The sequence below is a fragment of the Trichosurus vulpecula genome, chromosome 7 (genome assembly GCF_011100635.1).
Source record: "Trichosurus vulpecula isolate mTriVul1 chromosome 7, mTriVul1.pri, whole genome shotgun sequence".
NCBI lineage: Eukaryota > Metazoa > Chordata > Mammalia > Diprotodontia > Phalangeridae > Trichosurus > Trichosurus vulpecula.
In genome coordinates, this window is record NC_050579.1 from 85,187,970 (window position 1) to 85,215,679 (window position 27,710).

The following is a 27,710-nucleotide window of genomic DNA, read 5'->3' on the forward strand; positions in this document are numbered from 1 at the left end:
GCATGCAGAGATGAAAAAATGACAGTTCCTGGCCTCAAGCAGCTTACTCTCTTGGAGAGGATTGGAGTTCCATACATACAAAAGTAATGGCCTGAGATAGAGACAAAGGAGAGGGCTAGCAATGTTTGAGGAGGGAGATTACACTTTTAAGTAACAAGGGAATAAAGGAATTGGGGAAAGCTTCCTAGAAGTGGGAGGGGGCGGGGGTAAGGAGCTTGAAGAAAGAGAATTTTATATATATTTTAAAATTTAGGGTTTTTTGGTTATTCTCAGCTTAACACTAAACATGAACATTGTCATATATATATACACACAAAGATCATGTAGATGAAAGTGTGAATCTCGTGTACAGCTTGCTTCTTTTTAGAAGTATGTAATAAATTTAATAGTTTTTAAAACTGTCCTGCCTGTCTGTTTTCCTCTGCATGACCTTCTGTACATTTAAAAAATAAATTGCAAGGCTTGTCTTCATGCCTCTCCCCCACATCATAACTAAACCTCTCTCTTCCTTCTAATTATCTCCCCATTTAAAAAATCCTCAACATGCTGAGGTCTTATGAACTTTTTCCTAATATCATGAAGATAAGAATAGGGCAATTGGGAGCTGTCCACCTCTTCTTCCTTATTTTTGCCAAATGACCACCTAGTCTTTTTCAGTCATACATTTACCTCATGGCAACCTTTACTTAGTTCATCTTTGAACATTTTTTTTGTTATTCATTGTAGCCTGCTCATACCTACTATGGGCCTGTTCATTGCTTTCTGTGCAGTGTTCATTTTAGGGACTGTAGGGTTCTATAATTCACAGACATAATGCAACATTGATGGAACAGTTTTGTTAAAAAAGATTAGCCTTTGTTTCTGGGACCATTTGAAGGTCATTAAAGGAATTTTGTTTGCAGTTCCCTGAAGGCAACTCAGCTCACTGGCTGCTTCTTGCTTAATTCCAGATCCATTCTTTTGTGCCAAATGTATGTAGCAATGGAGAAACTCACTTCTAACAGTATGTTGTATTGTTTGGGAAGTGGGCATTCTTCAGTCATTTCGTTTTTTCAAGTGCGTCTAGCTATATAGATAACCTTTTAGGAGGATTTAGGATGTATAGTGTTCTGGGGTTTCATATAAATCAGCGTTAATGTCATCTACAAACTGGAGGACCTCACCATTCTCTTCAATTTGGGCTTTTCACCAGATCTCAACTCTGACAGTGGCAATCATAAATCTCCCTGCCTTATGCCTAACCTGAATTTGTGATCAGAAGGTCATTTTTTAAAATTCAAGATTCCTTGAAAGACATTTTTTTTAATGTTTGGATGGGATAAATTTCATTGGAAGAGAGCTTTGAAGGGAGTGTTTTGCTCTACTGAAGCAAATGTTTTTTTTAATAATCAGGAAATAATCAGTACAGTGATGTCTTTTATCTTCTACATCTTTCATTCAGGTGAGTGGTGGTAACTAGATGTGTTCTATCATGTAACATAATTTGTTAAAACCTGTCTTCGCCATAGAGATACCTTCATGCAGCATGCCCTCAGTGCCTAGGTCATTCCCATAAAAACTCAATGTAAATGGAAGATTAGGCATTTTGGTTGGTGGTGATTGTTCTGAATCAGCTCCCTCTCTCCCACCCCCCACCCCCAGTTTTATTAAAGGGAGCCATATAAAGAGTTCATACCAGCTGGCATCTGGGCTTGCAGGGAGAGCCACATGGAAGTTTATAGACACTCTGAAAACTCATTCTTAGCATCCTCCGGTCAGTTTTTTGTTTTTTTTTTGTTTTTGTTTTTTTTTTTTTGCCATTTTGCTCCCCTCAATGAGGACCTCTTAGCTAGGCTGGACCTTGGAAAGGAAACCCAGTCTCTCTGCCAAATGATGTCTGAAGCCTTGTCCATGTGGTAGAAGCAGTTTTTCAAAACCAAAGGTTATTTCCATGCTATGGTGAAGCGTTGAAATAGGACTTGGTGTGGTATATCTACTGTGTTTTATATCAATTCAGACTAGAATGACCAAAGTTTACAGTTAGACCCTGTAGGAATCCTTCTTGCTTTTTAAGAAGAGATTTAGACAGATGATACTGAGTCTTTGTAATGATAGGCATCTGGAGTTTCTTAGTATTGATAGAAACTTTACATTGGCCAAATGACCCATAATATAATCATTTTTATCACAGCCATACCCTGATGAGACACCTTGGGTACAAAGTGGACAAGGGACTGACTGACTCATCCTTATCACAACACATGGATTTTCAATTTTTGAATTTCTTTGAAAAGTTTTTAAACAAGTCTTACTTAAAAAGTGACTTCCTAAACTGTAGTAAATTTTTTTTTAATTTTATTTTTGTCAATGAACAAAAATCGATTTTTGCTCCCTTCCAGTCCTGTGCACAAAATTGGGGGAGGGAAGTGGGAACAAAACCCTTGTGACAAAATAGAGTCTAGCCAAATAAATTTTTAAAATCGGTCACTTCCAAAAAACATTTTGTTCTGCCCTCCAAGTCCATCTGGAGTGACTAGCATGCTTCATCATTAGTGCTTTTGAATTGTAATTGGTCACTGTGTGGATCCAAGATTTTAAGTTTTTCCAAATCTATGTTTTAATTTTTGTCATTATGTTTGGCAAAATCTCTACAGTGTTCACTTTTTTCCTTCCAGGCAGGTTTGCTCTAGAATAGTCACAACTGTTCCTGTGTGGTATTAAAAGTTTAATTAACAAATTACATAGAATCAGATATTGTGGGGCTTTTGCCTTCCCAGAAAAGGGAACCTACTTTTTGGGGCTGAGTCCAGGGATGCACCAAGGGATTTATAGTCTGGGATCCATTGTGGTGGGAGAGAGATTACTTTCCTTTACCTTCTTCCTTGCTGACCTAGTCCAGTCTCCAGAAAGGGGATCAAAACTATTTCAATATAGAAGGAAGAAAAGAGAAAATGAGTAAAGGATGAAAAGTCTAAATTGGCCACCATTCAGAAGAGATTGTATTGTCTGCGTTACATTCTAGGTCTTCTAAAGCAAAATTTGTCGAAGATTTTGAAGGGGAATCTGGGAAGTGAATTTCATAAGAATTGGTAAAGGGGAACCGTAGCTAAGTACACAAAGAGAGAAGCTCCTTTCTCTTTAAGGAAAAAAAGAGAAAGGGTCCCTTGAAGTGGATGGGAAACCATATTTAGGGAATAATTATTACTTGCAAAAATTTTTTTAACATTTCAAAGTACTTTCCTTACAAAAAACCCTTTGAGGTTAGTAATGAAGGCATTATTATCCCTGCGTTACTGAGGAGGATTCTGAGGCTCAGAATGAAATGAATGGCTCACCCTCTCACAAAACCAAGTGTTTCTTTAAATGCTTGGTCTCAGGTCTCCTGATGCTGTGTTGGTTATACTATTCTCGCCCCTGCTTCCTCTTGCTGAGGGCAAAATTAGGAACCGTTTTCTATTTATAGGACCCTGAAAACCTAATAATCCCAAACCACTTTTTGTTTTTGTCTCCAAGGTTTTTCTTTGTCTCCTTCAGGGCTCATTCCTCTTTTATAGATATCTGTAAAGGACTGTCTTCCAAATATCCCATCTGCTAAATCTCAAATGTGGAACCAACTGATTCTTCACAAAGGGAATCAAAGTCTAAGAGATTTGATCTTCTGAGCCCAGTGATCATCAGAGATTATAGGGCACCCAGGAATGTGGCCACAGGCCTGGAGTGATTTCACATTCTGCTCTTTGCTAAATGGCCCTCGTGGTGCTTCCTTGGAGGTGGCTTCCTGTCATTTCCTCCTTGGAGTAGCCAAATTAATAGGATTATCATCGTCATCATCATCACCTTCATTGCTGTTGGTGTGCTCGATGCTACATTCCCTATCTCTTTGCCTCCTTCCTTCCCTTCCTTCCTTCTTCAGTTTTCAAGGTTCAAGTCATGGGAGAGGTCTGTATTCTTTCTTTGTATTATTTTTTATATACATACATTTTTTATATATATTCTTTGTGTCAGTTTGGGACCCTACTGAAGATTTTTTTCTCAAGAGTTTAATATAATCTTTTTTTCCATTCTTGGCATCTGTTTTTTAATTATATCTCTATATTTTGCTTTTCACGTCTCAATCTATTCCCCATTCAGGATTGTCTTTTAAAAGAAAGAAAAAAGGAGGCAGGGAGGGGTAGGAGGTAGGGAATGAGCAGTTCGGCAAAACTAAACAACACGTTAACCAAATCCTGTGATATAAGGTGTCCTAAAAATAAAAGTCTTGGTGCATAAGGTAGTAGAACTTTAAACTACGCTAAGATTTTTTGGGACACTCTTGTTTATTCCACATTCATAGTGTCCCTACTTCTGCAAAGAAGAGAGGAAGATACATTCTAAAATTTCTTCAAGGACAAGATTAATCACTATAATTGCATTGCTTTGGGTTTCTTTTTGTTGTTCCCTGCATTTTCAGTTTTTTTAACATCAATTTCATTTTATTTTTGAATTCATATGCTCTGTTCTAGTTTTCACCATCTTTTAACTTTGAGGCCCCATTTCTCTTAAATCTTCCTTTTCCCCGAGGAATAGAAGAGAGTTGGCAAATAAGCGAATTTTAAAACTCCTTTGAGCCACTGTATGACTATGGAAAGCAAAGCTGGGGTTAGGGGGAAAGAAAAGGGGTGCGGGTTGTGTTTCCGGTTTCCTATTGTTAGGTGTCTTAACTGGTTGATTCATTGGTCCCCCATGTCTGTAGAGCATGCGAGGAAGTGCAGTCAGCTGCTACCTGCTGCCTTCTCACTCTTGTGAGCACTAAGTGGCTTTGTATCACTGGGAGTGTGGTATGTTTGTTGCATGCTGATCTAGGTTTCATGTTATTAAAACTATTTATAAACTTGAACCTTGCCCCCTGGGAAAGGGCCTGCAGTTCAGAACCTCTGCATTTCCATAGTCTGACTAATTCAGGAGCAAAAAAAAAAAAAAAGTCATGATTTGCAAATGAATTCTCTAGTCATGCATGAATTTTTGAGAGGTTTCATTTGTCCTCCCACATGTAGTTGGTCTAATGTACCATTTCTGCTAATCAAGGAAAGGGCTGACTAATGCTAGAATAATTTAACGATGATTTCAGTGAATGCAACCTTTGAAAGGACAGGGTTTATCTCTCCTATTGGAATGAGGCGAAAAACATCCTGTGTTACATACAGGCTGTCCAGCTGCTCTGCAGTCCCACCCACCCCTTTCCCATTCCCATGAACTTGACACTGAAGTATTTTATCTCCTGGCAAGCAGGTGACATGGAGGCAGCCTGGCTTCACTCCTGAAGAGAGTTTCCCAGTGGCGGAAGTGAGTTTGAAATGCTTACCCTGGCTCTACCATGAACAAACAGTTACCTGAAGGCAAGATGACCCTGGAGTATAGGAATGTCTGCGTTCTGCTGCCCAACCGAGATCAACTCAGGTTAAGCATTGGGGTGAGTCCAGTTTCCTCCAGTTGGTTTGGGGCAGGGGTTGATATATGTTTATGTAGACACCCATTTGAATCCTGAATGAGACAAAAGGGCAGAAAATGTTCATTCCCTTTGTAATATTGCTAGAAAAGTTAAGCTCCTTAGTTAATTGACTATTAGCTTCTTTGGCAATGTCTTGGGTTTCCTTGCTGGCTACCCCTGGGAGACACACAGGATTAAAGCTCTCTAATGTGTCCACTTTGGAGCAATTTTTAAATTCCCCTCTGGTCTTCAAAATCATTACCTATTAAAATTGGGAATGTGGCCACTAGACCCAACCCTGAGATGGGGCAATCAGGAGAAATAGAGCTATCCAGAAGCACCTGCTCGTCAGTGAGTACCTTGCTCCCTGGGGAAGGCAACACGGGCTTGTGTTGCACCTGACATACTTGCTTAGTTTTTGAAACCATGATTATCCTCAGAATCTCAGCATTGGAAGAGAGGTAAGAAGCCATTGCTTCAAGCCCTCTGGGGAGAAGCAGCCCTTTCTACTTTGGCATAGCTAATTGGTGTTGGTACTTCCCAATCTATGGCCATGCAGAACATCACAGCCTTTCAAACACTGTGATGGTGCCCCTGCCACCCCATGTCTTCTATTATTCATGCTATAAACATCCCCAGTTCCTTCAACTTATCCTCATGGCATGTGTAGGCGACTCACCACCACTTCTGACTTCCTCTAGGTCAGGAGTTCCTAACTTGATGTTCGTGAACTTTCATGGGGAAAAAAATTTACATTTTTTTTCACATTAAAAATACTATTTTGAGGAGTTCAAAAGCTTCATTAGACTACCAAAAGGATCTGTAACTCCAGATGTTTTTTCCCCTCTCTTTGACTTTTCCTTTTCTTCCTCCCATCTTGTACATTATGGCTTGAATTACTTCATTCTGTTCTCTGTTTGTTTTGGGTGTCTTTATGAGAGTAACATACCATTTGTGCCCTAGCATTCCAGAGAGGTGGTCTTAAAACCATAAGATCCAGCTGCCAAAACTTGGCATTTCTTTTTCCTCCTCCTCATTCTTTCTGACCCTCAAGCACCATCAGATTTCATTTCCTATTCCTCCAATCAAGTAATCTTTTGAGTACCAAAAGTCTTATTATTAGGATCTACTTAGAGCTTCTTAGTATTTTATTTGTATTAATAATAGTCTTTGTTTTTACATCACCTTCATTTATGACTCTAGCTCTGAATGTACAAATTCATGATATCATGTACAAACCCTTTTTGTTCATTGCATCTTGAGATGATCGTGTTGATGTTTAAGTTTGTAATAAAAATAAGAATTAATTTTTTAAAAAGTTATGTGCAGTATTGCTAAGATCTGTATTATTATTTACACAGCAATGTTGGATAGTAGATAAGAGAGCTGGCCTCAGAACCAGCAACATGTGAGAGCCGGGCCCCTCCTCCAACATGAGTGACCTTGAGTAGGTCACCTGATGAGTGACCCTGAATAGGTCATTTAACCCCTCAAGGCTCTAGGCAGTTTTGTAAAGACAGCACTTCAAAGTGTGGTCCAAGGACCATTTGGGGGTCGGCAAGGTCAAAGTTTTTTTTATAATGATATATAATAATAAGATGTTGTTTGTCTGTTAACATACTCCTCATTTTTCCAACTATCTGTTTGAAGCCAGATTTTCTTAATATACTTCAACCAAAATAACATTACAGCAGATTGCATGCAGATGCTGATGGGGAATCCAGCTGTCCTTTTTTAAGCCTAACATTAAAGAGATTTGTAAAAATATATAAAACAATGCTGTTCTTTTCACTGTTTTGTTTTGGAAAATTCAATTATTCATAGAAATGGGGGCAGCTAGGTGGCCTAGTGAATAGAGCACTGGCCCTTGAGTCAGGAGGACCTGAGTTCAAATCTGGCCTCAGACACTTGACAAGTACTAGCTGTGTGACCTTGGGCAAGTCACTTAACCCCAATTGCCTGGTACTCCCCTCTCCAAAAACAAAACAAGATAATTATTCATAAACATGTTATTTATGTTAACATATAATGGGTTTATTATTCTTATTTTTAAACAAATTAGTAAATATTTTTAAAATATCAATTTTAATTTCCAATGTGGTAAATATTTATCTATAGATACAGCCTACATTAACAAAAGCTTTTTGGGGTATGACTGTAAAAATTTTAAGAGTGTAAAAGGGGTCCTGAGACTAAAAGGTTTTAGGGATTGATGCTCAAAATAATTTTCATAGAAGATGCTGACCTGCATTAATACAGGGAGTTTCCTCACCTGGAAATCACAGTTACAGTTCTTACTGCTATAACAAAAAGTACATTTTAGATTAAAGGAAAAAACCTTGGAGGTTTTTCATCATGTATGAAATTGTTCTGGGAAAATTGTTTCCAGGTTCAATTTGATAGACTTTTAAGAATTTTTAGAGAAGCAGCATTGTGCCAATGGATTAGAAAACTGTCTTCAGAGTCAGGGTGACCGTTAATACATGCTGCTGTGGCTGTGTGGCCCCAGGCAAATCACCTAGTCTATCAGAGCCCAAGACTGGTAGCTGGTCTACACTGGTAGAGACTGGAAATTCTCACTACTGAGAGTTTCCTATCAGTGCAATCACAAATCTGTACTCTCCCTCTAAAGTTACTTTTTGGCCATAACCTAAAGTTGGTTATTCCCTGTATTTCTTTGCTTTCTGGCTATTGAAATATTAAACGTGGCTATGTTTGAGTGACATCCCAAGTTTGTTGCTGTTTTTCCTTTCTTATCCTTAGTACTTTTCCCCTGTCGTCTGCTACTTCCTTCCTATTCTTGCTTTTTCTTTTTCTGTATGTCCCACAATCCTCTGTCAAAAGATCTAGTTAGTCCTTTGGATGCAGAGTTTCTTCATTAGTGACAGGAAAAAAAAATCCCTGTAACCACATTATGTTGAATCACAGAGTACGTTTATAAGTTTCCACGTCAGTGAGATGTGTCACTGTCCCTTTTAGTGAATGGTATAATATCCAAGGTGCACTGACAATGTGGAGTAGTAGAGTTCCTAGTTAGCTATCAATAAGCATTTGGTGAAGAGATGATTAACACAGGGAAGGCCACTAGAATTAAGGGCTGTTTGTAGAAGGTGGAATTTTACCTGGGACTTAAAGGAAGCTGGTAGGGATAAAGAGAGAGATTCTAGGTATGGGAGACAGACCATGGAAGTGTCCAGAGTTGGGAAATGGAGTGTCTTATTCAAAGGATAGCAAGGCGGCCAGTGTCACTAGATCACAGGATACGTGGTGGGTGGGGTGGGGTGAGGCCTGGAGTTAGGATCTAAGAAGATTAGAAAGGTTCAATGAGACCAGGTTGTGAAGAACTTTGAATGTCAAATTAAGAATTTTATATTCATCATGTAGGTAATAAGGACTTTGAAGGGGGGTGGGGGGAGGAATGTGTGATGTGGTCAGATCTTCACTCTAGTAAAATTCATTTGACAGTGGAATGGGTGAGGGATGTCATAGAGGGAACAACAAAAGCAAGCAGCTAGGTTTGCAGACTCAGACAACAGAGCATTCCTGTCTATTCTGCTGCTCCCCCACCTCAGTTGGAAGGATGTCAGAGAAGAAAGACAAGCATCTACCATCTGTGCGCCACACATCCAGGTTTTCCTCACATTTACCAGGATTGTTGATGGGGGCAGGTGAGTGCAGATTCCTAGCATAATTGACCTTTAACATTTTAACTGACCAACCTCATGTTCTCTTACCTGATTGAAAGCCAATGCCTAACGTAGCTTCAACATTATAGAGCCAGTAAAGAGCAAAAGAAAAAAAAATGTTCATATTAAAACATTCCTCACACAGGTTTGTACCAGTTTCAGAAACCTCTTTCAAGTAGTCCTATTGTTGGGGAAAAAATTTGAGTTGTTTTTCAAGCGAGAGCTTCTTAATTGTCACAGAAGGAACCCTCAGTATTTACCTCAACTCTGAACAATGATTCCCTTTCTAAGAGTAATAACATACCCGACCAGCTTTCCATCTCTAATCCTGCTATTTGAGTGTCCCCGACCTAGGTGAAGTTTGCCTTTTTAACTTTGCTTTTGCCATGTGTTAGAATGTACCAGGAAAAGACAAGTCTTTCCATTCAGTTCCTTACGTTGCCATTTAAGGGAGGAAACGATTTCCCATCTCAATCTAGACATACCAATTTCAGGTTCATTCCTCACCTTCACAACAACTTTGGCCAAGAAATGACTCTTGCCTTTAGAAAAATGGATCCAGCCAGACTTAGGAAGAGAAAGAGGAGGGGTAGCTATCTTCCTCAGATGTAAGCTTCAGGGAGGCATCAGAAGGGATACTTTCTGCTATTCCTTTAGTGAATGCCCATGCTTGAATGCCAGAGAGTGCGAAGCTAATTCATACATTACAGCAAAGTTTTAAAACTTCTGTTGGATGCTAGAGAACAGAACTTTTAAACCTTGCATAGGGCACACAAATGCCTTGTTCTGCCTCCTGGCCTAATGGAAGTTTTACTTAGGAGGAGAAAAGCATGTGTTGGGCAGCTATAGGGGAACAATCCTAATTCCCAATCTAAAAGGAAGCTTCCTTATGCATGCTGGCTGTATTTAGAGGGTTGGAGTGGGCAAAGAGTCTATAAAATTATTATGTGTAGGGGGGAAATAAATGGGGGAGAACAAGGTACGGTAACGCAAAAGAAACAAAAAGTAGTTTTTTCTTTATGGTCCTGAGATCTTTCCAAACAAACGGCCATAGGGTGATAGTTTTCAGAGGGTAAGTAGTTTCAAAAGATTCAGGTCAGCATCTCCAGGGATGGGTTTTGGCTTGAAGGTGGATCTGAATAGACTGGAGAGAACTTGGGAGCAGCTCCTTAATTTCTTATCAGTTGTTAGAGCTGAGCTGTGAGTCTCCATGAGTTTTAACAAGTGGGACTGGTTTTCCTTTGCCAGTATGGTGTGGTAGAGCAGTGTAGAATGTGGAGTCAGGACGGACAAGAGTCCAAATCCTCTGATACTTACTGGTTATGCTACCATGGGCAAATCCCTCGATGCCTCCAAACCTCCCTTTCCCTATCTGTAAAATGGGGATATCATTGTCATAGAACTTAACTCACAAAATTGTTAGACTCAAATGACGTAGTGTTTTAAAAACTGCAAAGCAAGATCTGAGAGTTAGCTGTCCTTCCTGCATCTGCTCACGTGAAGAGCAGTGGATATAGATAAATGATGTCACAGTCAGAGAGACCTAGGCTCAAGTCCTCTCTGTGATACAGACACACAAAGTTATGTGCACGGCACAATTAATAAAGGGCATTTCCTCATTATTTATTTCCCTATACCAGTAAAATCGCAAGTCCAGACCGATAATAAAATAAGGGTGCTTGGTACCTTGTCTGAACTGTCCTAGTGTGGAGTAAATAACCCTTCTTACCTTCTAGGATATCCAGGGACAGATCCTAAGGTTAGGTGAGTACCTGGACATTTGAAGCTTTAGGTGAGGAGAGATCTCCTTTCAAATAAAGCTGATGTTTCCATACAAGCCCTAGAGAGCCTTGAAAAAAAATTGTTTGTTGTTGTTGTGAACTCGACACTTAGCATGAATCATACCCTTACCTGCTGGTGCTCTGCCCAAAGGAATATAAATTTGATCACTGAAACCTCACAAATGTCAGGGGTTTTATAGCCTAGATTTCTTTCTTAAACCTAATTTACTCTAGCTCTCCTTGATTGGCCAACAATAGGTCTCAGCCCAAACCCCACTTGATGGTCATTGTTTGGGCCCTGACTGGCTCCTAGTAAATGTGGAGGGCCCTTGTTTCTGTTTTGGCCAGAAACCCTGAGGGTCTTCCCCTCCCAGATTTATTTTTTTTCTTTAACTGGGTAAAAAGGGTCACATTCTTTGTCTCATTTCTTACCCATTCTTAATCAGTGAATTGGCTTTGCCTCAGTCAAAATGAGAATTGTGAAGATCTTAGCTTAAAAAGGTTATCTCATCTAAATCTTGCCACTGGAACCCAGGAGGAAGTAAGACTGGTGATTTTGCACAGCTCCGCCTCGCTTAAATCCAATTATCATGGCATCACCTTTGGGATGCCATGGTCCTCTTGGAGAGTAAAAACTACTACCAGCATATACAAGCATTTCCATATAGCAAGAACAGAAAAAAGAGGATGGTATGTGAAGTCATGAACATCTATTACTATAGTGTCTTATAAATTCAGTAGGTAGATGGCGGCTGTTAAGCAGGAACTAGTGTGAGCTCCGTACCGAGTCCCTCCAAAAACCTATAAAAAATGGCTCTGAACCAATTCTAGAACAGCAGAACCTACAAAACAGCAGAGGGAAGCAGGGCTCCAGCCCAGGACAGCCTGGATGGTCTCTGGGTGAGGTCTATCCCACATGGAGCTGGGAGCTGGGAGCTGGGAACGGAGTGGAGCAAAACCCAGCCTGAACGGCGTGGACCATCCAGACCAGAAGCCGGGCGGAGGGGGCCCTAGAGCCCTGAATCAGTGAGCTGCGGCAGTTACCAGACTCCTTAACCCACAAACACCAAAGACTGAGGAGAAGGTTAGTGGGAAAAGCTTCGGGAGTAGAAGGAGTTCGCTGTTCGGCTTCCAGCCCCGGGGGGGGGGGGGGGGGGGGGCAGCTGAGGTAGGGCAGCTACAGCTGTTGTTACTTCCGGCTTCAGGCCCACCTGGTGGGAGGAATTAAATGGCGGATCAGAGCAGGAGTGCTCAGCCTGCTGAAGATCTAAGCCCAGTCCGGGTTGGGGGTTGGGGAAGGAGCAGTGTTGGTATGGCAGAGCTGACACCTCCCCCCCAAATGTGGAACACAGAACTCTCTAGTCTACAAGCAGTCATACCCCACTAAAAAACTCAAAAGTCAAGTTAGTTGGCTGGGAATATGGCCAGGCAGCGAAAACGCACCGAGATTCAGTCTCAGACTTTGCATTCTTTCTTTGCTGACAAAGAAGACCACAACATACAGCCTAAAGAAGTCAATAAAGTGCAAGAGCCTACACCAACAGCCTCCAAGAAAAACATGAACTGGTCCCAGGCCATGGAAGAGCTCAAAAAGGATTTGGAAAAGCAAGTTAGAGAAGTAGAGGAAAAATTGGGAAGAGAAATGAGAAGGATGTGAGAAAACCATGAAAAACAAGTCAATGACTTGCTAAAGGAGACCCAAAAAAATACTGAAAAATACACTGAAGAAAACAACACCTTAAAAAACAGACTAACTGAAATGGCAAAAGAGCTCCAAAAAGCCAATGAGGAAGAAGAATGCCTTGAAAGGCAGAATTAGCCAAATGGAAAAGGAGGTCCAAAAGACCACTGAAGAAAATACTACTTTAAAAATTAGATTGGAGCAAGTGGAAGCTAGTGATTTTATGAGAAATCAAGATATTATAAAACAGAACCAAAGGAATGAAAAAATGGAAGATAATGTGAAATATCTCATTGGAAAAATCACTGACCTGGAAAATAGATCCAGGAGAGATAATTTAAAAATTATTGGACTACCTGAAAGCCATGATCAAAAAAAGAGCCTAGATATCATCTTTCAAGAAATTATCAAGGAGAACTGCCCTGATATTCTAGAGCCACAGGGCAAAATAGAAATTGAAAGAATCCATCGATCGCCTCCTCAAATAGATCCCAAAAAGAAATCTTCCAGGAATATTGTCGCCAAATTCCAGAGCTCCCAGATCAAGGAGAAAATACTACAAGCAGCCAGAAAGAAACAATTTGAGTATTGTGGAAACATAATCAGAATAATCCAAGATCTGGCAGCTTCTACATTAAGAGATCGAAGGGCTTGGAATACGATATTCTGGAGGTCAATGGAGCTAGGATTAAAACCAAGAATCACCTACCCAGCGAAACTGAGCATCATGCTCCAAGGCAAAATATGGAGTTTCAATAAAATAGAGGACTTTCAAGCTTTCTCAGTGAAAAGACCAGAACTGAATAGAAAATTTGACTTTCAAACACAAGAATCAAGAGAAGCATGAAAAGGTAATCAAGAAAAAGAACAAGAAAAAGAAATTGCAAGGGACTTACTAAAGTTGAACTGTTTTGTTTACATTCCTACATGGAAAGATGATGTGTATGATTCATGAGACCTCAGTATTAGGGTAGCTGAAGGGAATATGCATACATATATGTTTATGTATATATATATGGGCGAATGTGTATGTATGTATATATCTATGTGTGTATGTGTGTATATATATATATATATATAGAGAGAGAGAGAGAGAGAGAGAGAAAGAGAGAGAGAGAGAGAGAGAGAGAGAGGGAGAGAGGGAGAGAGCAGACACAGGGTGAGTTGAAGATGAAGGGAAGATATCTAAAAGAAATAAAATCAAATTAAGGGATGAGAGAGGAACATACTGAGAGAGGGAGATAAGGAGAGATAGAATGGGATGGATTATCTCCCATAAAGGTGGCAAGAGGAAGCAGTTCTGTGGGAGGAGGGGAAAGGGCGGATGAGGGGGGAATGAGTGAACATTGCTCTCATCAGATTTGGCCTAAGGAGGGAATACCATATATACCCAATTGGGAATCTTACCCCACAGGAAAGAAGAGGGAAGAAGATAAAAAAAATGGGGGGGATGATGGAGGGGAGGGCAGGTGGGGGTGGAGGTAGTCAAAAACAAACACTTTCAAAAGGGGACAGGGTCAAGGGAGAAAATTCAATAAAGGGGGATGGGTTGGGAAGGAGCAAAATATAGTTAGTCTTCCACAACATGAGTATTATGGAAGGGTTATACATAATGATGCACATGTGGCCTATGTTGAATTGCTTGACTTCTTAGGGAGGGTGGGTGGGAAGCGAAGAGGGGAGAGAATTTGGAACTCAAAGTTTTAAAAACAGATGTTCAAAAACAAACAAAAATGTTTTTGCATGCAACAAGAAAATAAGATACACAGGCAATGGGGCATAAAAATTTATCTTGCCCTACAAGAAAGGAAGGGAAAAGGGGATGGGAGGGGAGTGGGGTGACAGAGGGGAGCGCTGACTGGGGAACAGGGCAACCAGAAAATACGCCATCTTGTAGTGGAGGGGAGGGTAGAAATGGGGAGAAAATTTGTACTCCAAACTCTTGTGAAAATCAATGCTGAAAACTTAATATGTTAAATAAATTTAAAAAAATTTTAAAAAATGTAATTGGGAAATACTGAACAAAATAAATGAAAATACAATAAAAAAAATTCAGTAGGTTATTTCCACAGCCGTTCATCTTGTCTTTCTCTTTGAACCACCTTCGGTTCTCTCTCTCTCTCTCTCTCTCTCTCTCTCTCTCTTATCACTATTACTAACTTTTCTTCCTCTTTCACCAAAAAAAAAAAAGATCAACAACAGCCAACCAGTCATCCCTTGTAACAAATAAGCATAGCCAAGCAAAACAAATCCAGCCGTTGACCATGGCTGAAGATGCATGCTGTCTCTCACATTAGACTGCGAACTCTTTGAAAGCAGGAGTTGTGTCTTTCCCCCCTCTCCCCTTTTTTGTATCTCCAGTGGTTTTGCACAGTGAGCACTTTGCATCCAGTAAGCACTTAAATGCTTATTGATTCTTAATTGACTAATGAGGTTTTTTATTTGCTGCCCCAGTATATTATTAAAGCTTAGTAATGGGTGAGCAGCTTCAGAAGAAGCCAGCATCAAGAGTTTAGTTGATCAGTTGGAATCCAGCAGGTACCAAAGGTTTAAGTCAGACAACAATAGCTTGTTCCAGGGGGTACTTAGACTGTGGAAGAATAAGAAATATTATCGATCCGGGTACAAAAGCCTGGATCTTGGGAGTCCTTTGAAGGTAGAGAAGATGGAGCAAGTGACATGGCCCTGAATAACTGGCAAAGTCCATTGTCTGGGAAGTCTGCAGGGGTGGAGAGGAGTGAGCAATGCTATTGAATGGAATTAGGACATTCAATCTCAGGTTAGTTCCTCACCTTGTAGGGTTTGGCCAGAGTTTCCTCATGGATAATTGGAACTAGAGAGAGGAAAAGCCCTAAAGGGGGTCGATAGATACTAATTAATAGTGGATTCTAACATCAGCAGTGTTTCTGGGCACTGTCACTGATGTGATTGAGTGTTGCTGATTAGGGAGGGGTGGGAGAAACTGCCCCATTTCAGTCATGGAGACTAAAGCTAAGTATAGACCATTAGATAAGTTTCATTTACTTTAAAATTATGTTTTTGATGATTTATTAAATGCACTTCAGCGTGTTATACCCTTTTCCCCATTGCTATTCCAAGAGGATCCCAAGGCAGCCCATTTTATTTTATTTTTTGCATTTATCTGGAAGTTTTGATTATATCAATCCTCAGCTTGCTTCTTTGTAACTTTTACCCATCGCCTAGTTCTGCCCCACCTCCCCCCATGAAGCAAGCTGAACAAATGTAATTATTCTTCCATTGGTCACCCCCTTCAAATACCTGAACACCACTATCTCGTTAGAAATATGAGACCAAAGATTTATTGCCCAATGTTCTATCAGCTCTTTTAGGTGGAGCCAAGCTGTTCAAGGGTTCTGCCCCCAGGGGTGTGAGGCAAAATAAGTCTGTTCCTTCTACCTGACAGATCTTTAGATATTTGAAGACAGCTATCACATCCTACCCTGAGTCTTCTCTTTTTCGGGAGATTTGGTCTCATTTCTTTCAACCAATCTGCATATGGCCTCCAGTTACATCACCATCCTTGGTTCTCCAACGCAACACTCCGTCCTTCTGCTCTGAGCATTCTCACTGACTGCTCCCATGTCTGGAATGTTCTCCCCCTTCATTTCTGCCTCTTGGCTTCCCTGGCTTCCTTCATATCTCAGCTAAAGTCCCACCTTGTACAGAAGCCTTTCCCAGTCCTCCTTAATCTTATTGCCTTCCCTCTGAGACCACCCCTACACACACACGCACACACACGCACACACACACACAATTTTTCCACGTCTTATTTGTACATAGCTGTTTACATGTTGTCACCTCCATTAGATTGTGAGCTTCTTGACAACAGCGACTGTTTTTTGTCTTTTCTTGTATCCCAGAGCTCAGCACAATGCCTCCATATAACAGGTAATTAATAAATGTTAGCTGACTGGTTGATTGGGTCTTCTGAAATTTATTGGGCATCTCCTCTACTTTAAGTAGGTTTCACCTTCCCTAGGTTCTTTGGTGTAATGTGAATCTTGCTTAGCGCTGAGTTCAGATCCCCATTGTTTAAACTCAAGGTCTGTCCCTGTTCTCAGGTCCCAGATCTTGACAGACAAACTTTCTTCTAAGGTGGCAGAATACCTACTTTGTAATGAAGGATTAATTAAGATGGAAATGGCACAGTATTAGTAAAACAAACAAACAAAAAACATGGCATATTTCCAGGTGGAGCAGAGTATCTAGAGGAAAATGTCTCTCACCTTTTGAGAGGATCTTTTAGCAGAGGGACTATGGTCTACATTCTAATAATGAAGTAACAATCTGGTTAATAATTAAGGAGCTGAGGAGTCTGAGAGAGGTTTGCTCACTAGGCCCTTGAGGTATATAATCCGTACCCTCTAAAGGCTTATATATACTCCCTGCCTTTCAGAGAGAGTCTGATGCCCTTTATCAGATACTATCTTTTCTTTGCTCAAAGGATAAATTCTACCTCATCATTATTAAAGAGACAAAAGTGGGGGGGGGGGGGGGACAGACCAACAGTGAGAAACCATGTAGGGTATCTGTCTTTGGCTTTTTCCTGTCCTTTGCTTTTCTTCCAAGTATTTACCAAACCCAGTTTCCCCCCACAAAGTCACTTCGTCACCTTGTCACCTCTTCTAGCTTTCTACTGCCGAGTGCAGACCTCTTTTAATAGGCCTTCTCAACTCCAGTTGTCTTCCTGCTGCAATCCACCCTTTAGGGGCATGCATTACCTGACCCCAGACTATATCAGAAATCACTAAATTATTTGTCATTGGTAAAAAAAAAAAATGGGAAAAATAGTTCAGTGGAACAGACAACATACTCAAGAAACAGAAACATTTGAAAATAGCAACACAGTGTTGGATAAACCCAAGAATGGAAATTGTTGTTAGAAGGATGAATACCCCTTTTGTCAGTAACTGCTAGAAAAACTGAAAAGGCAGAAATTAGGATCAGACCAATATTTTGCAACAAGTGATACAAACAAAATGGATACATATACCCCTTGAATATAAAGGTCACATCATTAAAAAAAAAATTAGAAGGAGAGGAGATTCCTTTTTATAACTGTAGTTCAGGGAGGGTTCCTATCTGTCCATACCACTGCTGAGCTAACCTTGTTCATTTGCTTCTGCTCACCAATCTTCTTTGTTTTCTACTTAGTAATATTCATATTACTTGGTTGGGATTTTAAGGCCTACAGACTGGCAGCATTTCTGCTTTTCCAGCCTTATTGCTTCCCTTGGTGCTGTGACCAAATTACTTACTGAATGAGCTTTGTTCACAATCCACTTTGCTCCCTTTACTTCATTATTCCCTTTAGCGTTAACGTCCCCCGTGTCTGTTGAATTCCTCCCTCTGTTTTTTAAAGTACAACTCAGAGGTCACCTCTTCTTTGAAGCTTTCTACAATTGGCCCTGTCATTCTTCGTAGTGATCCACATTTTCCTCCTCTTCCATTTTACTTGGTATGCTTTTTTGGCACCCGTATATAAAATATGTTCTAGTCACTTGTATATTTGTCTCTTAGCCTCTTAGCAGGCTCTGAATACAGAAAACACAGAGATGGTAGGGATCTCAGAGTACGTCCAGTCTAACACATACCCGAACAAGAATTGGCTATCTAACATTACTAACGAGCAGTCGTCAATATAGAAGACCCCACTACCTCTCAGGCTACCTTTTGACCATTTCAGGTGTCTAAATGTACCTCCCTGAAACTTTTGCCACCTATTCCTAGTTCTTCTGTCTGGGACCAAACATAGCCAGTCTGATCTCTATCATCAAGTACTGAACATGATTATGATGCTTTTTCTGAGTCTTCTCATTCCCTGACTAATCCTCCTCGATTGTGCTGTATCCTCCAGCTTTCTCACCTTCTGGGTCACCCCCATCTGGACATGGTCTAATTTATCTATGTACCTCATAAAATATAGTTCCCAGAAGCGAGCACAGTAATCCAGCTAGAGTCTGACCTATTTAGAGGACTGTAGAATTATTACTTCTTTCATTTCGGACCCTGTATCTTTCCTATCCGTTCTAGCCTAACATTGTCTTTTTCTTCTATGTCACTGTGTTGATTCATTGAATCAATAGTCCACTAAGACCCCCAGGTCTTTTTCATATAAATTACTGTCTAGCCATGCCTCCTGTATGTTAATGCTTGGGTTCAAAAAATAAGTTTCACAACTTTACGTTTATCCCCATATCCACTCTGTTGAGAAGGCCTATTGATTTTATCTTTGTAACATCTCTTGCATATACTCTCCAGTAACACTGCCTCCATCTTAGTATAGTCCCTTATAACCTCACTCCTGGATTATTGCAACAGCCTTCTGGTCTGCCTGCCACAAGTTTCTTTCCACTCCATTCCATCTTCTAATCAACTGTTAAAGTGATCTCCCTGAAGCATAGTTCTGGCAATGCCACCACCATACTTGGTCAGTTCTAGTGCCTCTTTATTTCTTCCAGGATCAAATATAAAATTCTTTGTCCTTTATAACCATTTCCATCACCCACCCCCACACACCTTTGCAGTCTTCTTACAATTTACATTCTCTGCTCCTCCATTTGCTCTGATCCAGTGACAGTTGGCCTCTTTACTATACCTCACACACAATCCTCCATTTCCTTTTTTTTTTTTATCCTGTCCACCATACCTGGAATGCTCTTCTCTCTTCATCTCCACCTCCTGGCATTCTTGGCTTTTCTTCAAATCCCAACTAAAATCTTCTTTCCACAAAGATAGCTTTCCTGAGCCCCTTTAATTCTAGTTCCTTCTCTTTATTATTCCCAATGTATCCTGGTGATGGCTTGTTTGTACCTAGTTATTTGTTTGCATGTTGTCTCCCCCATTAGATTAGGAAATCATGATCTGTATTTTACCTTTCTTTGTATCCCCCAATGCTTAACACAGTGCTAGGCACATAGCAGTTGCTTAATACACGCTTATCAACTGATCGTTAAGTTTCATCTTTGGCCCATTATTCTAGAGGCTGAGATCTTTTGGGATTCTGACTCTCATTCTGTGTAAAATGTGTCAGCTGCCACTTTGATAAACATACCTTCTGTGTATTGATCAAAGATAGGGTTAAAAACATTCAGGATTTTTATGTAAAAGAACAGATCAAGCTTTACCTCCAAGTTGAAGATTGAATCTATAATACTACTTTTTTTAAAAACTGGTCACCAGACTATTTCCGAATCCAGCTAACTGTACGTCTTGTCCAAAGGGGCAGCATAAGAAATTTGGACGAATGCTTTGCTGAAATCTAGGCAGACTGCCCCTATAGCATTTCTCTGATCTCCCAGTTTAATTGCCCTGTCAAAAAAAAAAAAAAAAAGGAAATGAGTTTGGCCTAGCCTGACCTGCACTTCTGAAGCAGCCATGCTGGCTTTTAGGGATCACTGCTTCCCTTTCTGTGTTTTCATATACGATCTCCTTAATAAGGGATGTGTCTTAACTCAGTTTTTGCCTCTCCTTTCCTCTCTCCTGGTATCTAAAAGGAAAGTAGCTTAAATGTTTGTTGAATTGAAATACTACTAGTAGAGTAATACAAAAGAAATAAAAAATCCTAAGGACTCATTATCATTTTATCCTAACAATAGCTTGTGAGGTAAGTATTATCACCACCACCTTGGTTTTCGTTGAGTTATTTCAGTTGTATCCAACTCTCCCGTGACTCCCTTGGCAAAGATACTGGAGTGGTTTGATATTTCCTTCTCTAGCTCATTTTTTATAGATGAGGAAACCGAGGCTAACAGGGTTAAGTGACTTGCCCAGGGTCAGGCAGCTAGTAAGTGTCTGAGGCTCAATTTGAACTCAGGTCCTTCTGACTCCAGGTCTGATGCTCTAACCACTGTACTACCTAGCTGTATCCATCCCCCCACCCCATTTTACCGATGAGTACTTTGTTGAGGCTCAGTGACTTTCTGGGTCACTCACATAGCAAATAAGTAAGCTCCAGAAACTAGGTTTAACCCTGACTTCCCTGACTCCAAATCTGATACTTTTTCAATGAATCAGCACTATTTCTCTTGATTTTTTAGTGTGGCTGCCCCCAACTTTAAAAAAAAAATTTTTTTATTGTTAACGTAATGATCAACAAACACAAGCATTCCAACTTAGGGAAAAAAAAACAAAACAAGAAGGTTCTATAAAGGAATTGTGAACTTCTGACTTACTGATTTTGGGCCCCTGCTTTCCATGTGAACAAGGCTCTGTCTCATCAGCTAGTTTGTTAGAGGAGACAAGGAGGGCCCTTCTGAAAATTTTCAACATCAAGCCATTATTTAGTGACCAGAGAAAGACTAGCTCTCTGTGATTCACAAAAAGTGTGGTCCATAACTGTGCCCTCCAAGGCTAGAGGCTGTTTAGTTGGAATTACATGTGTGAATAAGAGCTTATTTACTTTTCCTTAACTTGGTTTTTGGTGATGAAGAAGGCCAATAAACAGAATTTGCTGGATTTTCTTCATCTTGTTTGACAGACCTAGTTCCTTTTTTTGTTGTATCCTGTATCATCATAATTCTCTTACTGTTAATGGGGAGTTGGGGAGTGAGAACATTGCCTGTGACTTCTTGTTGGGTGAAATTCCGGTGAAGCTGTTAATAACTGTGAGAAAGAAGTCTACTGTGTCAACAACACCTGTCTGGGTGTTTGGAAATGTTTGGTGGCAAAGGGGGGGAGGGGGGAAATAGCTGTTGTTGGTTGGTTGGTTTTTAATGGAAATAGCAGTTGCTTGATGTGTTCAGACAGGAATGACCCTCCCCGAGTTGGGGTCTCATTCCAAGAACAATTCTACTCTCCTCTCGTTTTAATTCACTGCCCTTTTCACTCTCCTCCATCCTAATATGGTGAGGGAGTCTAGAGAAGTATGAGAATCGCTAAAAAGCAGAAAATGGCCCGGGTGATGATACAAGGATGCTATTTTCATTTAAAGAGGAGAGCAAAAATTGGGGGAAAGTGGTAATTAAAGTAGTAAATGGAGATTTGCTCAGCACAATAGCTTTGGAATAGATGATTTATCATGTTACTTCTTGGACGGGGTTGAATACTACCTGACATCAAATACCACTTGTTAGTCACTTCTTAGTTTAAATCCTTTGGGATTCCCCTATCTGGATAAGGATACGTTTCTGTGTTTAAAGGTCCATATCTGTGTTAGCAACATGTTCTAGATGATGACTCCGGTTTATCTTAGTTTTAAAATTCTTTGCCTATAATGTTTCTACCTGCCTCGTCTCTAAAGTGACCGAGTGGACTAGACAAATCTCTTCGAGTCTCTTCCAGCTCTGAGGGGCTGTCCAAGAGTGTTCATCCCTGTTAATTTGGTTTCCATCTCACTGGTTGTGTCATGGTAGAGATGAGTAGTTCCATAGTATAACCTTTGACTACTCTATCATCTGATCTGCAGCATAGGAACGAATAGTTCTTAGTCGCTGCCTCTGGTTTTAATTCAGAGTGAGGAAGCCATATTGGGGGCTTGATTTCGGACCTACCATGGCTACCCACAATATAATGGGAATAAATTTTCCTATTAAAAAATCAAAACCTGGAGTGGCACTGGGGTTCCTTGTATTTTCCTCCTGAAAATTCTGGCTTCTGGCACAACGGCCCTTAGGCAGTAATAATGTAGTTCAGAAGTTTCTGTATATCTGTTGCTCTGATGAATGACCCCAGTGGAAATAATCTGGGGTGAAAGAATATAAAGATTGATTTTCCAGATAGAGAATTAGGATAGTGTTCTAGCAAGGACTGGCACCCATTCAAAAATGTCTAGGGACTGACAATTGACAATAACTTGTAGAAATGAGAACTATTTAAAAAAAACACATTTTAAAGAACAAATTTGGAGTATGAGAGAGAAACAATAAACACATGGGTTTCTGGCCCAAGTGTTTCTTTCATGGAGAGGGATGACCGCATTTTTGGAGTTAAATAGGGTAGTCCTAGCTTGGGGAGAGGGGAGAGAGCAGGTCTATAATCTGTGTCATAAGCAGATTTTAGCAGGGTCGATCACTAAATGTGAGAAGGAGTTTTCAGAGACCTCTAACCAATTGCCCGTAACCTCTCATCCTATTTTCTAAGCTGTTCATTCTGTATCCTACGGGGGCTTTACTGGTCTGCCATCTCTCCCTCCTCTTGATCTGTGGGAAGCCGCCAGAATGCAGTGATGGTGCACAGCTCTCTTACTTTAGGAGTGGAGTCTTCTTCCAATTCACTTGTCAGGCACTCTGGGAAAGGGCAGCAACAGCAGAGACACATTCTCACACTTAAAGCAGTTAAGACTTCTCAACTTTGATCTGAGAGGAGGGCTCCTGTAAAGAAACGTATTTCATCCTTATTTATCTATTTACTCATTCATTAATTTCCTCCTAATTTATTTATTTACTCATTCATTAATTCACCCATTTGTTTATTTCATTTAAAAAAACTGAGTTCCAAATTCTCTTCCTCCTTCCAGCTTCTTTCCCCCCCATTGAGAAGGCAAGCGACATAATCAATTATTTATGTAATGTCATGCAAAACATAATTCCATATTAGCCATGTGGCCCCAAAACAACAACAAGAAAAACAAGAAAAATGAAGTGGAAAAAAGATGTGGCGTATTTCAGCCCTCAGCAGACTTCTTTCCTCTCCAAGCTGAGCTCCTGCCTCATCTCCTCAGGACTTTCTCTACCAGGCCGTAGAAGCCTCTTTACTTTGGAAGCTCACTCTACCCCCTGCACCACTTCTCACATTGGAAGCAGCCTTTACCCCATGTCCTTTCCCTCTCATTGGCTGGTTCCTCCCAGAACCTCCATCTTAAGGAGGAGACACTAGCCAGCCACATCTTCCTTCCTCCCCAGACTGTACTCCTGATTCATCTCTATGGGACTTTCTCTAGCATGCCCCCTACTTTCATACCCCACTGCAATTTTGGCTCTCATTTATATATTGTCTTCCCCCTTTAGAACGTTAGCTCCTTGAGGGCAGGGGCTATCTTTATTTTTGTTTGTATTTATATTCCCTGCACTCAGCCCCAATGCCTGGCACATAATAGCTGCTTAATAAATGCTTCTTGACTTGAGTCAGCTCAACTCTGCAAAGCCCAGGATATGTTCAAGACATGGATATTGTTCATGTTCTCCCTTGGAGTTTGGTAGGGGAACGTGTTCTTAAGAAAGCTTGCCTTAGATATCAGAAAGATACAGATATGCATGCACCAAGCTTACTTACAGTGCTGCTATGTGCTATGGAAGGCATTGTGGTCTAATGGCTAGGGTACAGACTTCCAGTCGGGAAAATCTGGGTTTAAGCTGAGTCAATCAATGTCTGAACCTCAGTTTTCTAATCCATAAAAGAACAGTATTATAGAATGTTTGTGTGTATTATGTATATACTTTGGTATATATGGCATGGTATTATATTTAAAACTCTGCAGGATAGTTGGGAGGTTCAGAAAAGAAAATGCACACAAAACAGTATGGATTTTCAAAATGCTAGATCAGAGGTATTATCCTCTCACCTTGCAATGAAAGAATCACGTCCACAGACGGACAAGCTGGCGGACGAGAAGGACACACTTCTGAGGTGGTCGATTTGCCTGTATTGACATGAGAACTTGATCCCGGTTTTCTCTTTCTTGGGATATGCTTTGGAAGCAGGGTCTGTGATGCGCAGACCTCTCATTCTGGGCTTTTCTCCTTTTTTTTTCCCTCACGTAGGTAAAAGCCACGGGAAGAGAGCTTTTCCAGCAGGTGTGTGACTTGTTGAGCATCAAAGAACCCCACTTCTTTGGCCTGAGTGTTGTTCGAAGTAAGTATTGACACACGCGTGAAAGGCGGGGCTCCCTTCCTCCCCCTCCAGCATTTGTACAGCTGTGATCCCACGAGGCCCTTTATGTGCGTGCCCTGCATTGTCTCAGGTGTCCTGTACTTACTGTCTGTAGCACTGAGGGTACATTCAGGGCTGTGCCTGAGCTGCAGAATCAATGCAATCAATGTGTTCCTGGGTCCCTGCTTCTGGCCACCACCCTTGAATGACTGTGGTGATAGGTCTGTGCTGTCTGGGTGCGTCCTCTGATTCTCATTCCTTCTGAGTAAAGCAAAGAGCAAGAATTCCCTTCTTAGAGGTGCTAAGATTCTCTGAGCCCTCATCCTGTAAGGCTGTCACGAAACTATGCTAGACCAGTGTGATTGAGGATGACTTCCCTCTGAAGCATTTTACTCTCCATCTGAACAGGCCCACTTACTCACTATTCCCCTTCCAGCATTCTAATTCCATCTTTGTGTCTTTGCATGGCATCTGTCATGGCCGGGATGTTCTCCATCCTCACCTGCTACATGGAAACTCCATTCATTAGTATTTAGTGCCCTACCCTGTAATCACTTTTTATATTGATTTTTGTATCTAACCTGTCTTAACTTATCCATTCATATGTGGCTCCCTCCATAAATAGAATATAAATTCCATGAGAGTAAGTGCTGTCTCTATTTTGTATTTGTATCCTAGCACCTACTATGGTGACTGGCACATAGTAAACACTTTTGACCGATTGGTACGTGGCTGTTTATTCTACCATGTCAGGTCCTAACTCATTAAGGGTTACTGGACCAAAATTATGTATCATTTGGCCTTCAGCCTTCATGGCATGATCCTCACTTCTCATCTCGGCTCGTCCTCCATTGACCCTACAAGTACATGCTTGTAGTTTTTCCTGCTTGGTAAGACTTACTTGTCTTCCCCCGGCAGAGGCTTTGAGAACCCAGGATCAACTCTTAGAGGCAAGATGAGCTGTTTGTCGTTCTCAGTGGAGGTAAAAATGCTTCTGTAGTTTACTATTTGAAGGAAACTTGTGCGTCTAATATAAAGTAGATTCAGTTTTCCACATATTTATGGAAGACTCAGAATCATAGAATTCAAGAGCTGAAGGGACCTCAATGGTGGCCATCTAGTGTAACCCTTATTAAAAGGTATCCACCCACTATAACAGGACATGCCATCATCTGGGCCTCTGCCTGAAGTCTTCCAGGGAAGGGAGCTCACTCTCCTAGCAGCCACATTTAAACATCTCTGAATATTAGGAAGGTAAGTGTGTTGACAGGGTGTGGCACTGTGGAGACAGCCTGGGACTTGAACTCAGTAGACCAGGGTTCCAATCCCACCTTAGATACAACATGCACTATGATCATGGGTGAATCTTTTAGCCTATCACAGCCTCTATTTCTTTGTGTAAAATGGGCAAAAAGAATATTTACTCTCTCTGTCTCACAGGGTTATTGTGAGGAAAGATCTTTGCAAATTTTAAAACACTCACTATGTGTGAGTTTGTATTGAACCTGCCTGTCTCTGATGTTTTCCTGTGTTGTATGAGAAAGGCAGTAAGCAGAAAAACCTCAACATGCTATAATATTAAGAGCATGAAACAGGGAGTCTAAGACTGTCTCCGTCACAAACTAGCTATATGGCCTTTTTATTTGGCCCTCTGCAAAATGATCAAAATTAATTAATCATCTGTTCTTGAGCCATATCTTTGGGTGGATTTCCATTGGTTTTTAGGCTATCATTAGTGGTCATCTTTTCTAGGTGGGCCATCTAATGACATACCTGCTGCTTTAGCCAGTGGCATTTAACTTGTTAAGGTTAAAAAAGATAGCCCATTCTAAAGTCTTGCTTTTGTGTAAAAAAATTCAGTGCTTGTTAACACCCTCCCTTCTCTTCTTTGCTGAATGATTCTTTAGGAAGCTGAAAGCTATTCTCTCAGTTATAATTTTATTAGTTTCTCTCAGAGTGTAAAGGGTATAATCTATTTGAAGGTATGATAATGGGGAGAGGATACAGTAAAAAAAAACAAAACAGAAATCTTGGTAAGTAACTCATTTAGTGAATCCTATTCCAGCGTTACTTATGTATGGCCTCACTCTTTCTGCATAGCTGGGTATTGAACCATGCAGGCTAAAACCTATACTGGTTCTAGGTAGAGTTTGGAATCTTACTGATCAAAGAGATATCTGGGGTTGTTTTGCTCCATGGTCCCTTTTATAAGCTAATTATGTTAAGGGCAGAACTTTCCCCAACAAATCCCCAGTCTCTCTCCACCTTTCCCTGTTTCCATTAACTTACCTCTCCCTTATCTCATTGCCCATCAATCTGCTGTGCCACCCACCATTTTCCCTTCACTTTATTGATTTGTGACCTGACTTGGCTATCTGTTAGAGACAACAGCAGTAGCGGCCCCGCCCCCCTTGGGGTGGGCTTTCTGAAAGGCCCCTGAAAGGGAACGACAAGGATAGACTAATCGCTGTAGCCTGTGAGGGGCAGTTCCCATCAAAAATTAACCATGTGTGTGTTTTTATGGTGGTCTTTTTTTTTATCCTAATCTCAGCCACTAAAAATGAAGAAATACCTGAAAGTTCTTTCAAAGACACTAGGCTTTGCTGTAATGAGCTGCAAGTGAACAGTTGCAGATGGCCCAAGGGTTTAGCCCTTGTTCTTCAAGATCATTTCTCTTCATGGAAATTGAGTCATATTAGGAGGGGAGAAAGGTTGCCACATTCAGGTTGTACCTGTTCTCTAGATAAACAGAATCCTTCAGGGTCTTTATCCAGTTTGATTTTTTAATATGTGTACAATTCACCAAAGGGGTGTTTGCTCTGGGGAGTTTGTTTTTGACCTTTTCAGTGATGACATTCACCACAAAGCCGTTGTGAGTGGTGAAGAATTTGGGAAAAATGAATTCTTGAGGAGAGGGGAGGGAAAAAAGCTAATAAGCTGCATCATCTTCTGACAGGTCATAGAATGCAAACTGGTGGCACCACTTTCTTTTGACATTTGATGACCTGAAAATGTACAGTGTTTGCCTTAAAAAACAAATTTTAAAAAACAGAAATAGACTTAAAAATCCTATATACCTTTGTGTTTCAGGCCATAGAGTCTTAGTGAATGCAGGCTGCATGTATGAGTATAGCTATATTGCCAAGAGATTTGTGTTATGGAGCAGCTACATTAATTAATCAAATTTATTAAGCACTTAATGCAAGTCACCATACACCATTCTGAGGAGAATACTGAAAAATCCAAGATGATGTCCTTGTTCATAGGATTTTTACTTAGATCTGGAA

The 27,710-nt window shown here is 40.6% G+C and overlaps 1 protein-coding gene across 2 annotated transcripts in view; it reads left to right on the forward strand.

The window, feature by feature from the left end:
* FRMD1 (FERM domain containing 1) overlaps nucleotides 1–27,710 on the forward strand; it is a 62,206-nt gene that overhangs the window by 1,947 nt on the left and 32,549 nt on the right. For both annotated transcript variants that reach the window (XM_036767830.1, XM_036767831.1), the window contains exons 2-3: nucleotides 5,248–5,428; nucleotides 24,315–24,405. In XM_036767830.1, the coding sequence (XP_036623725.1) occupies nucleotides 5,333–5,428; nucleotides 24,315–24,405 (187 nt within the window). In that variant the 5' untranslated portion in view covers nucleotides 5,248–5,332. The remainder of the gene's footprint in view (nucleotides 1–5,247; nucleotides 5,429–24,314; nucleotides 24,406–27,710) is intronic.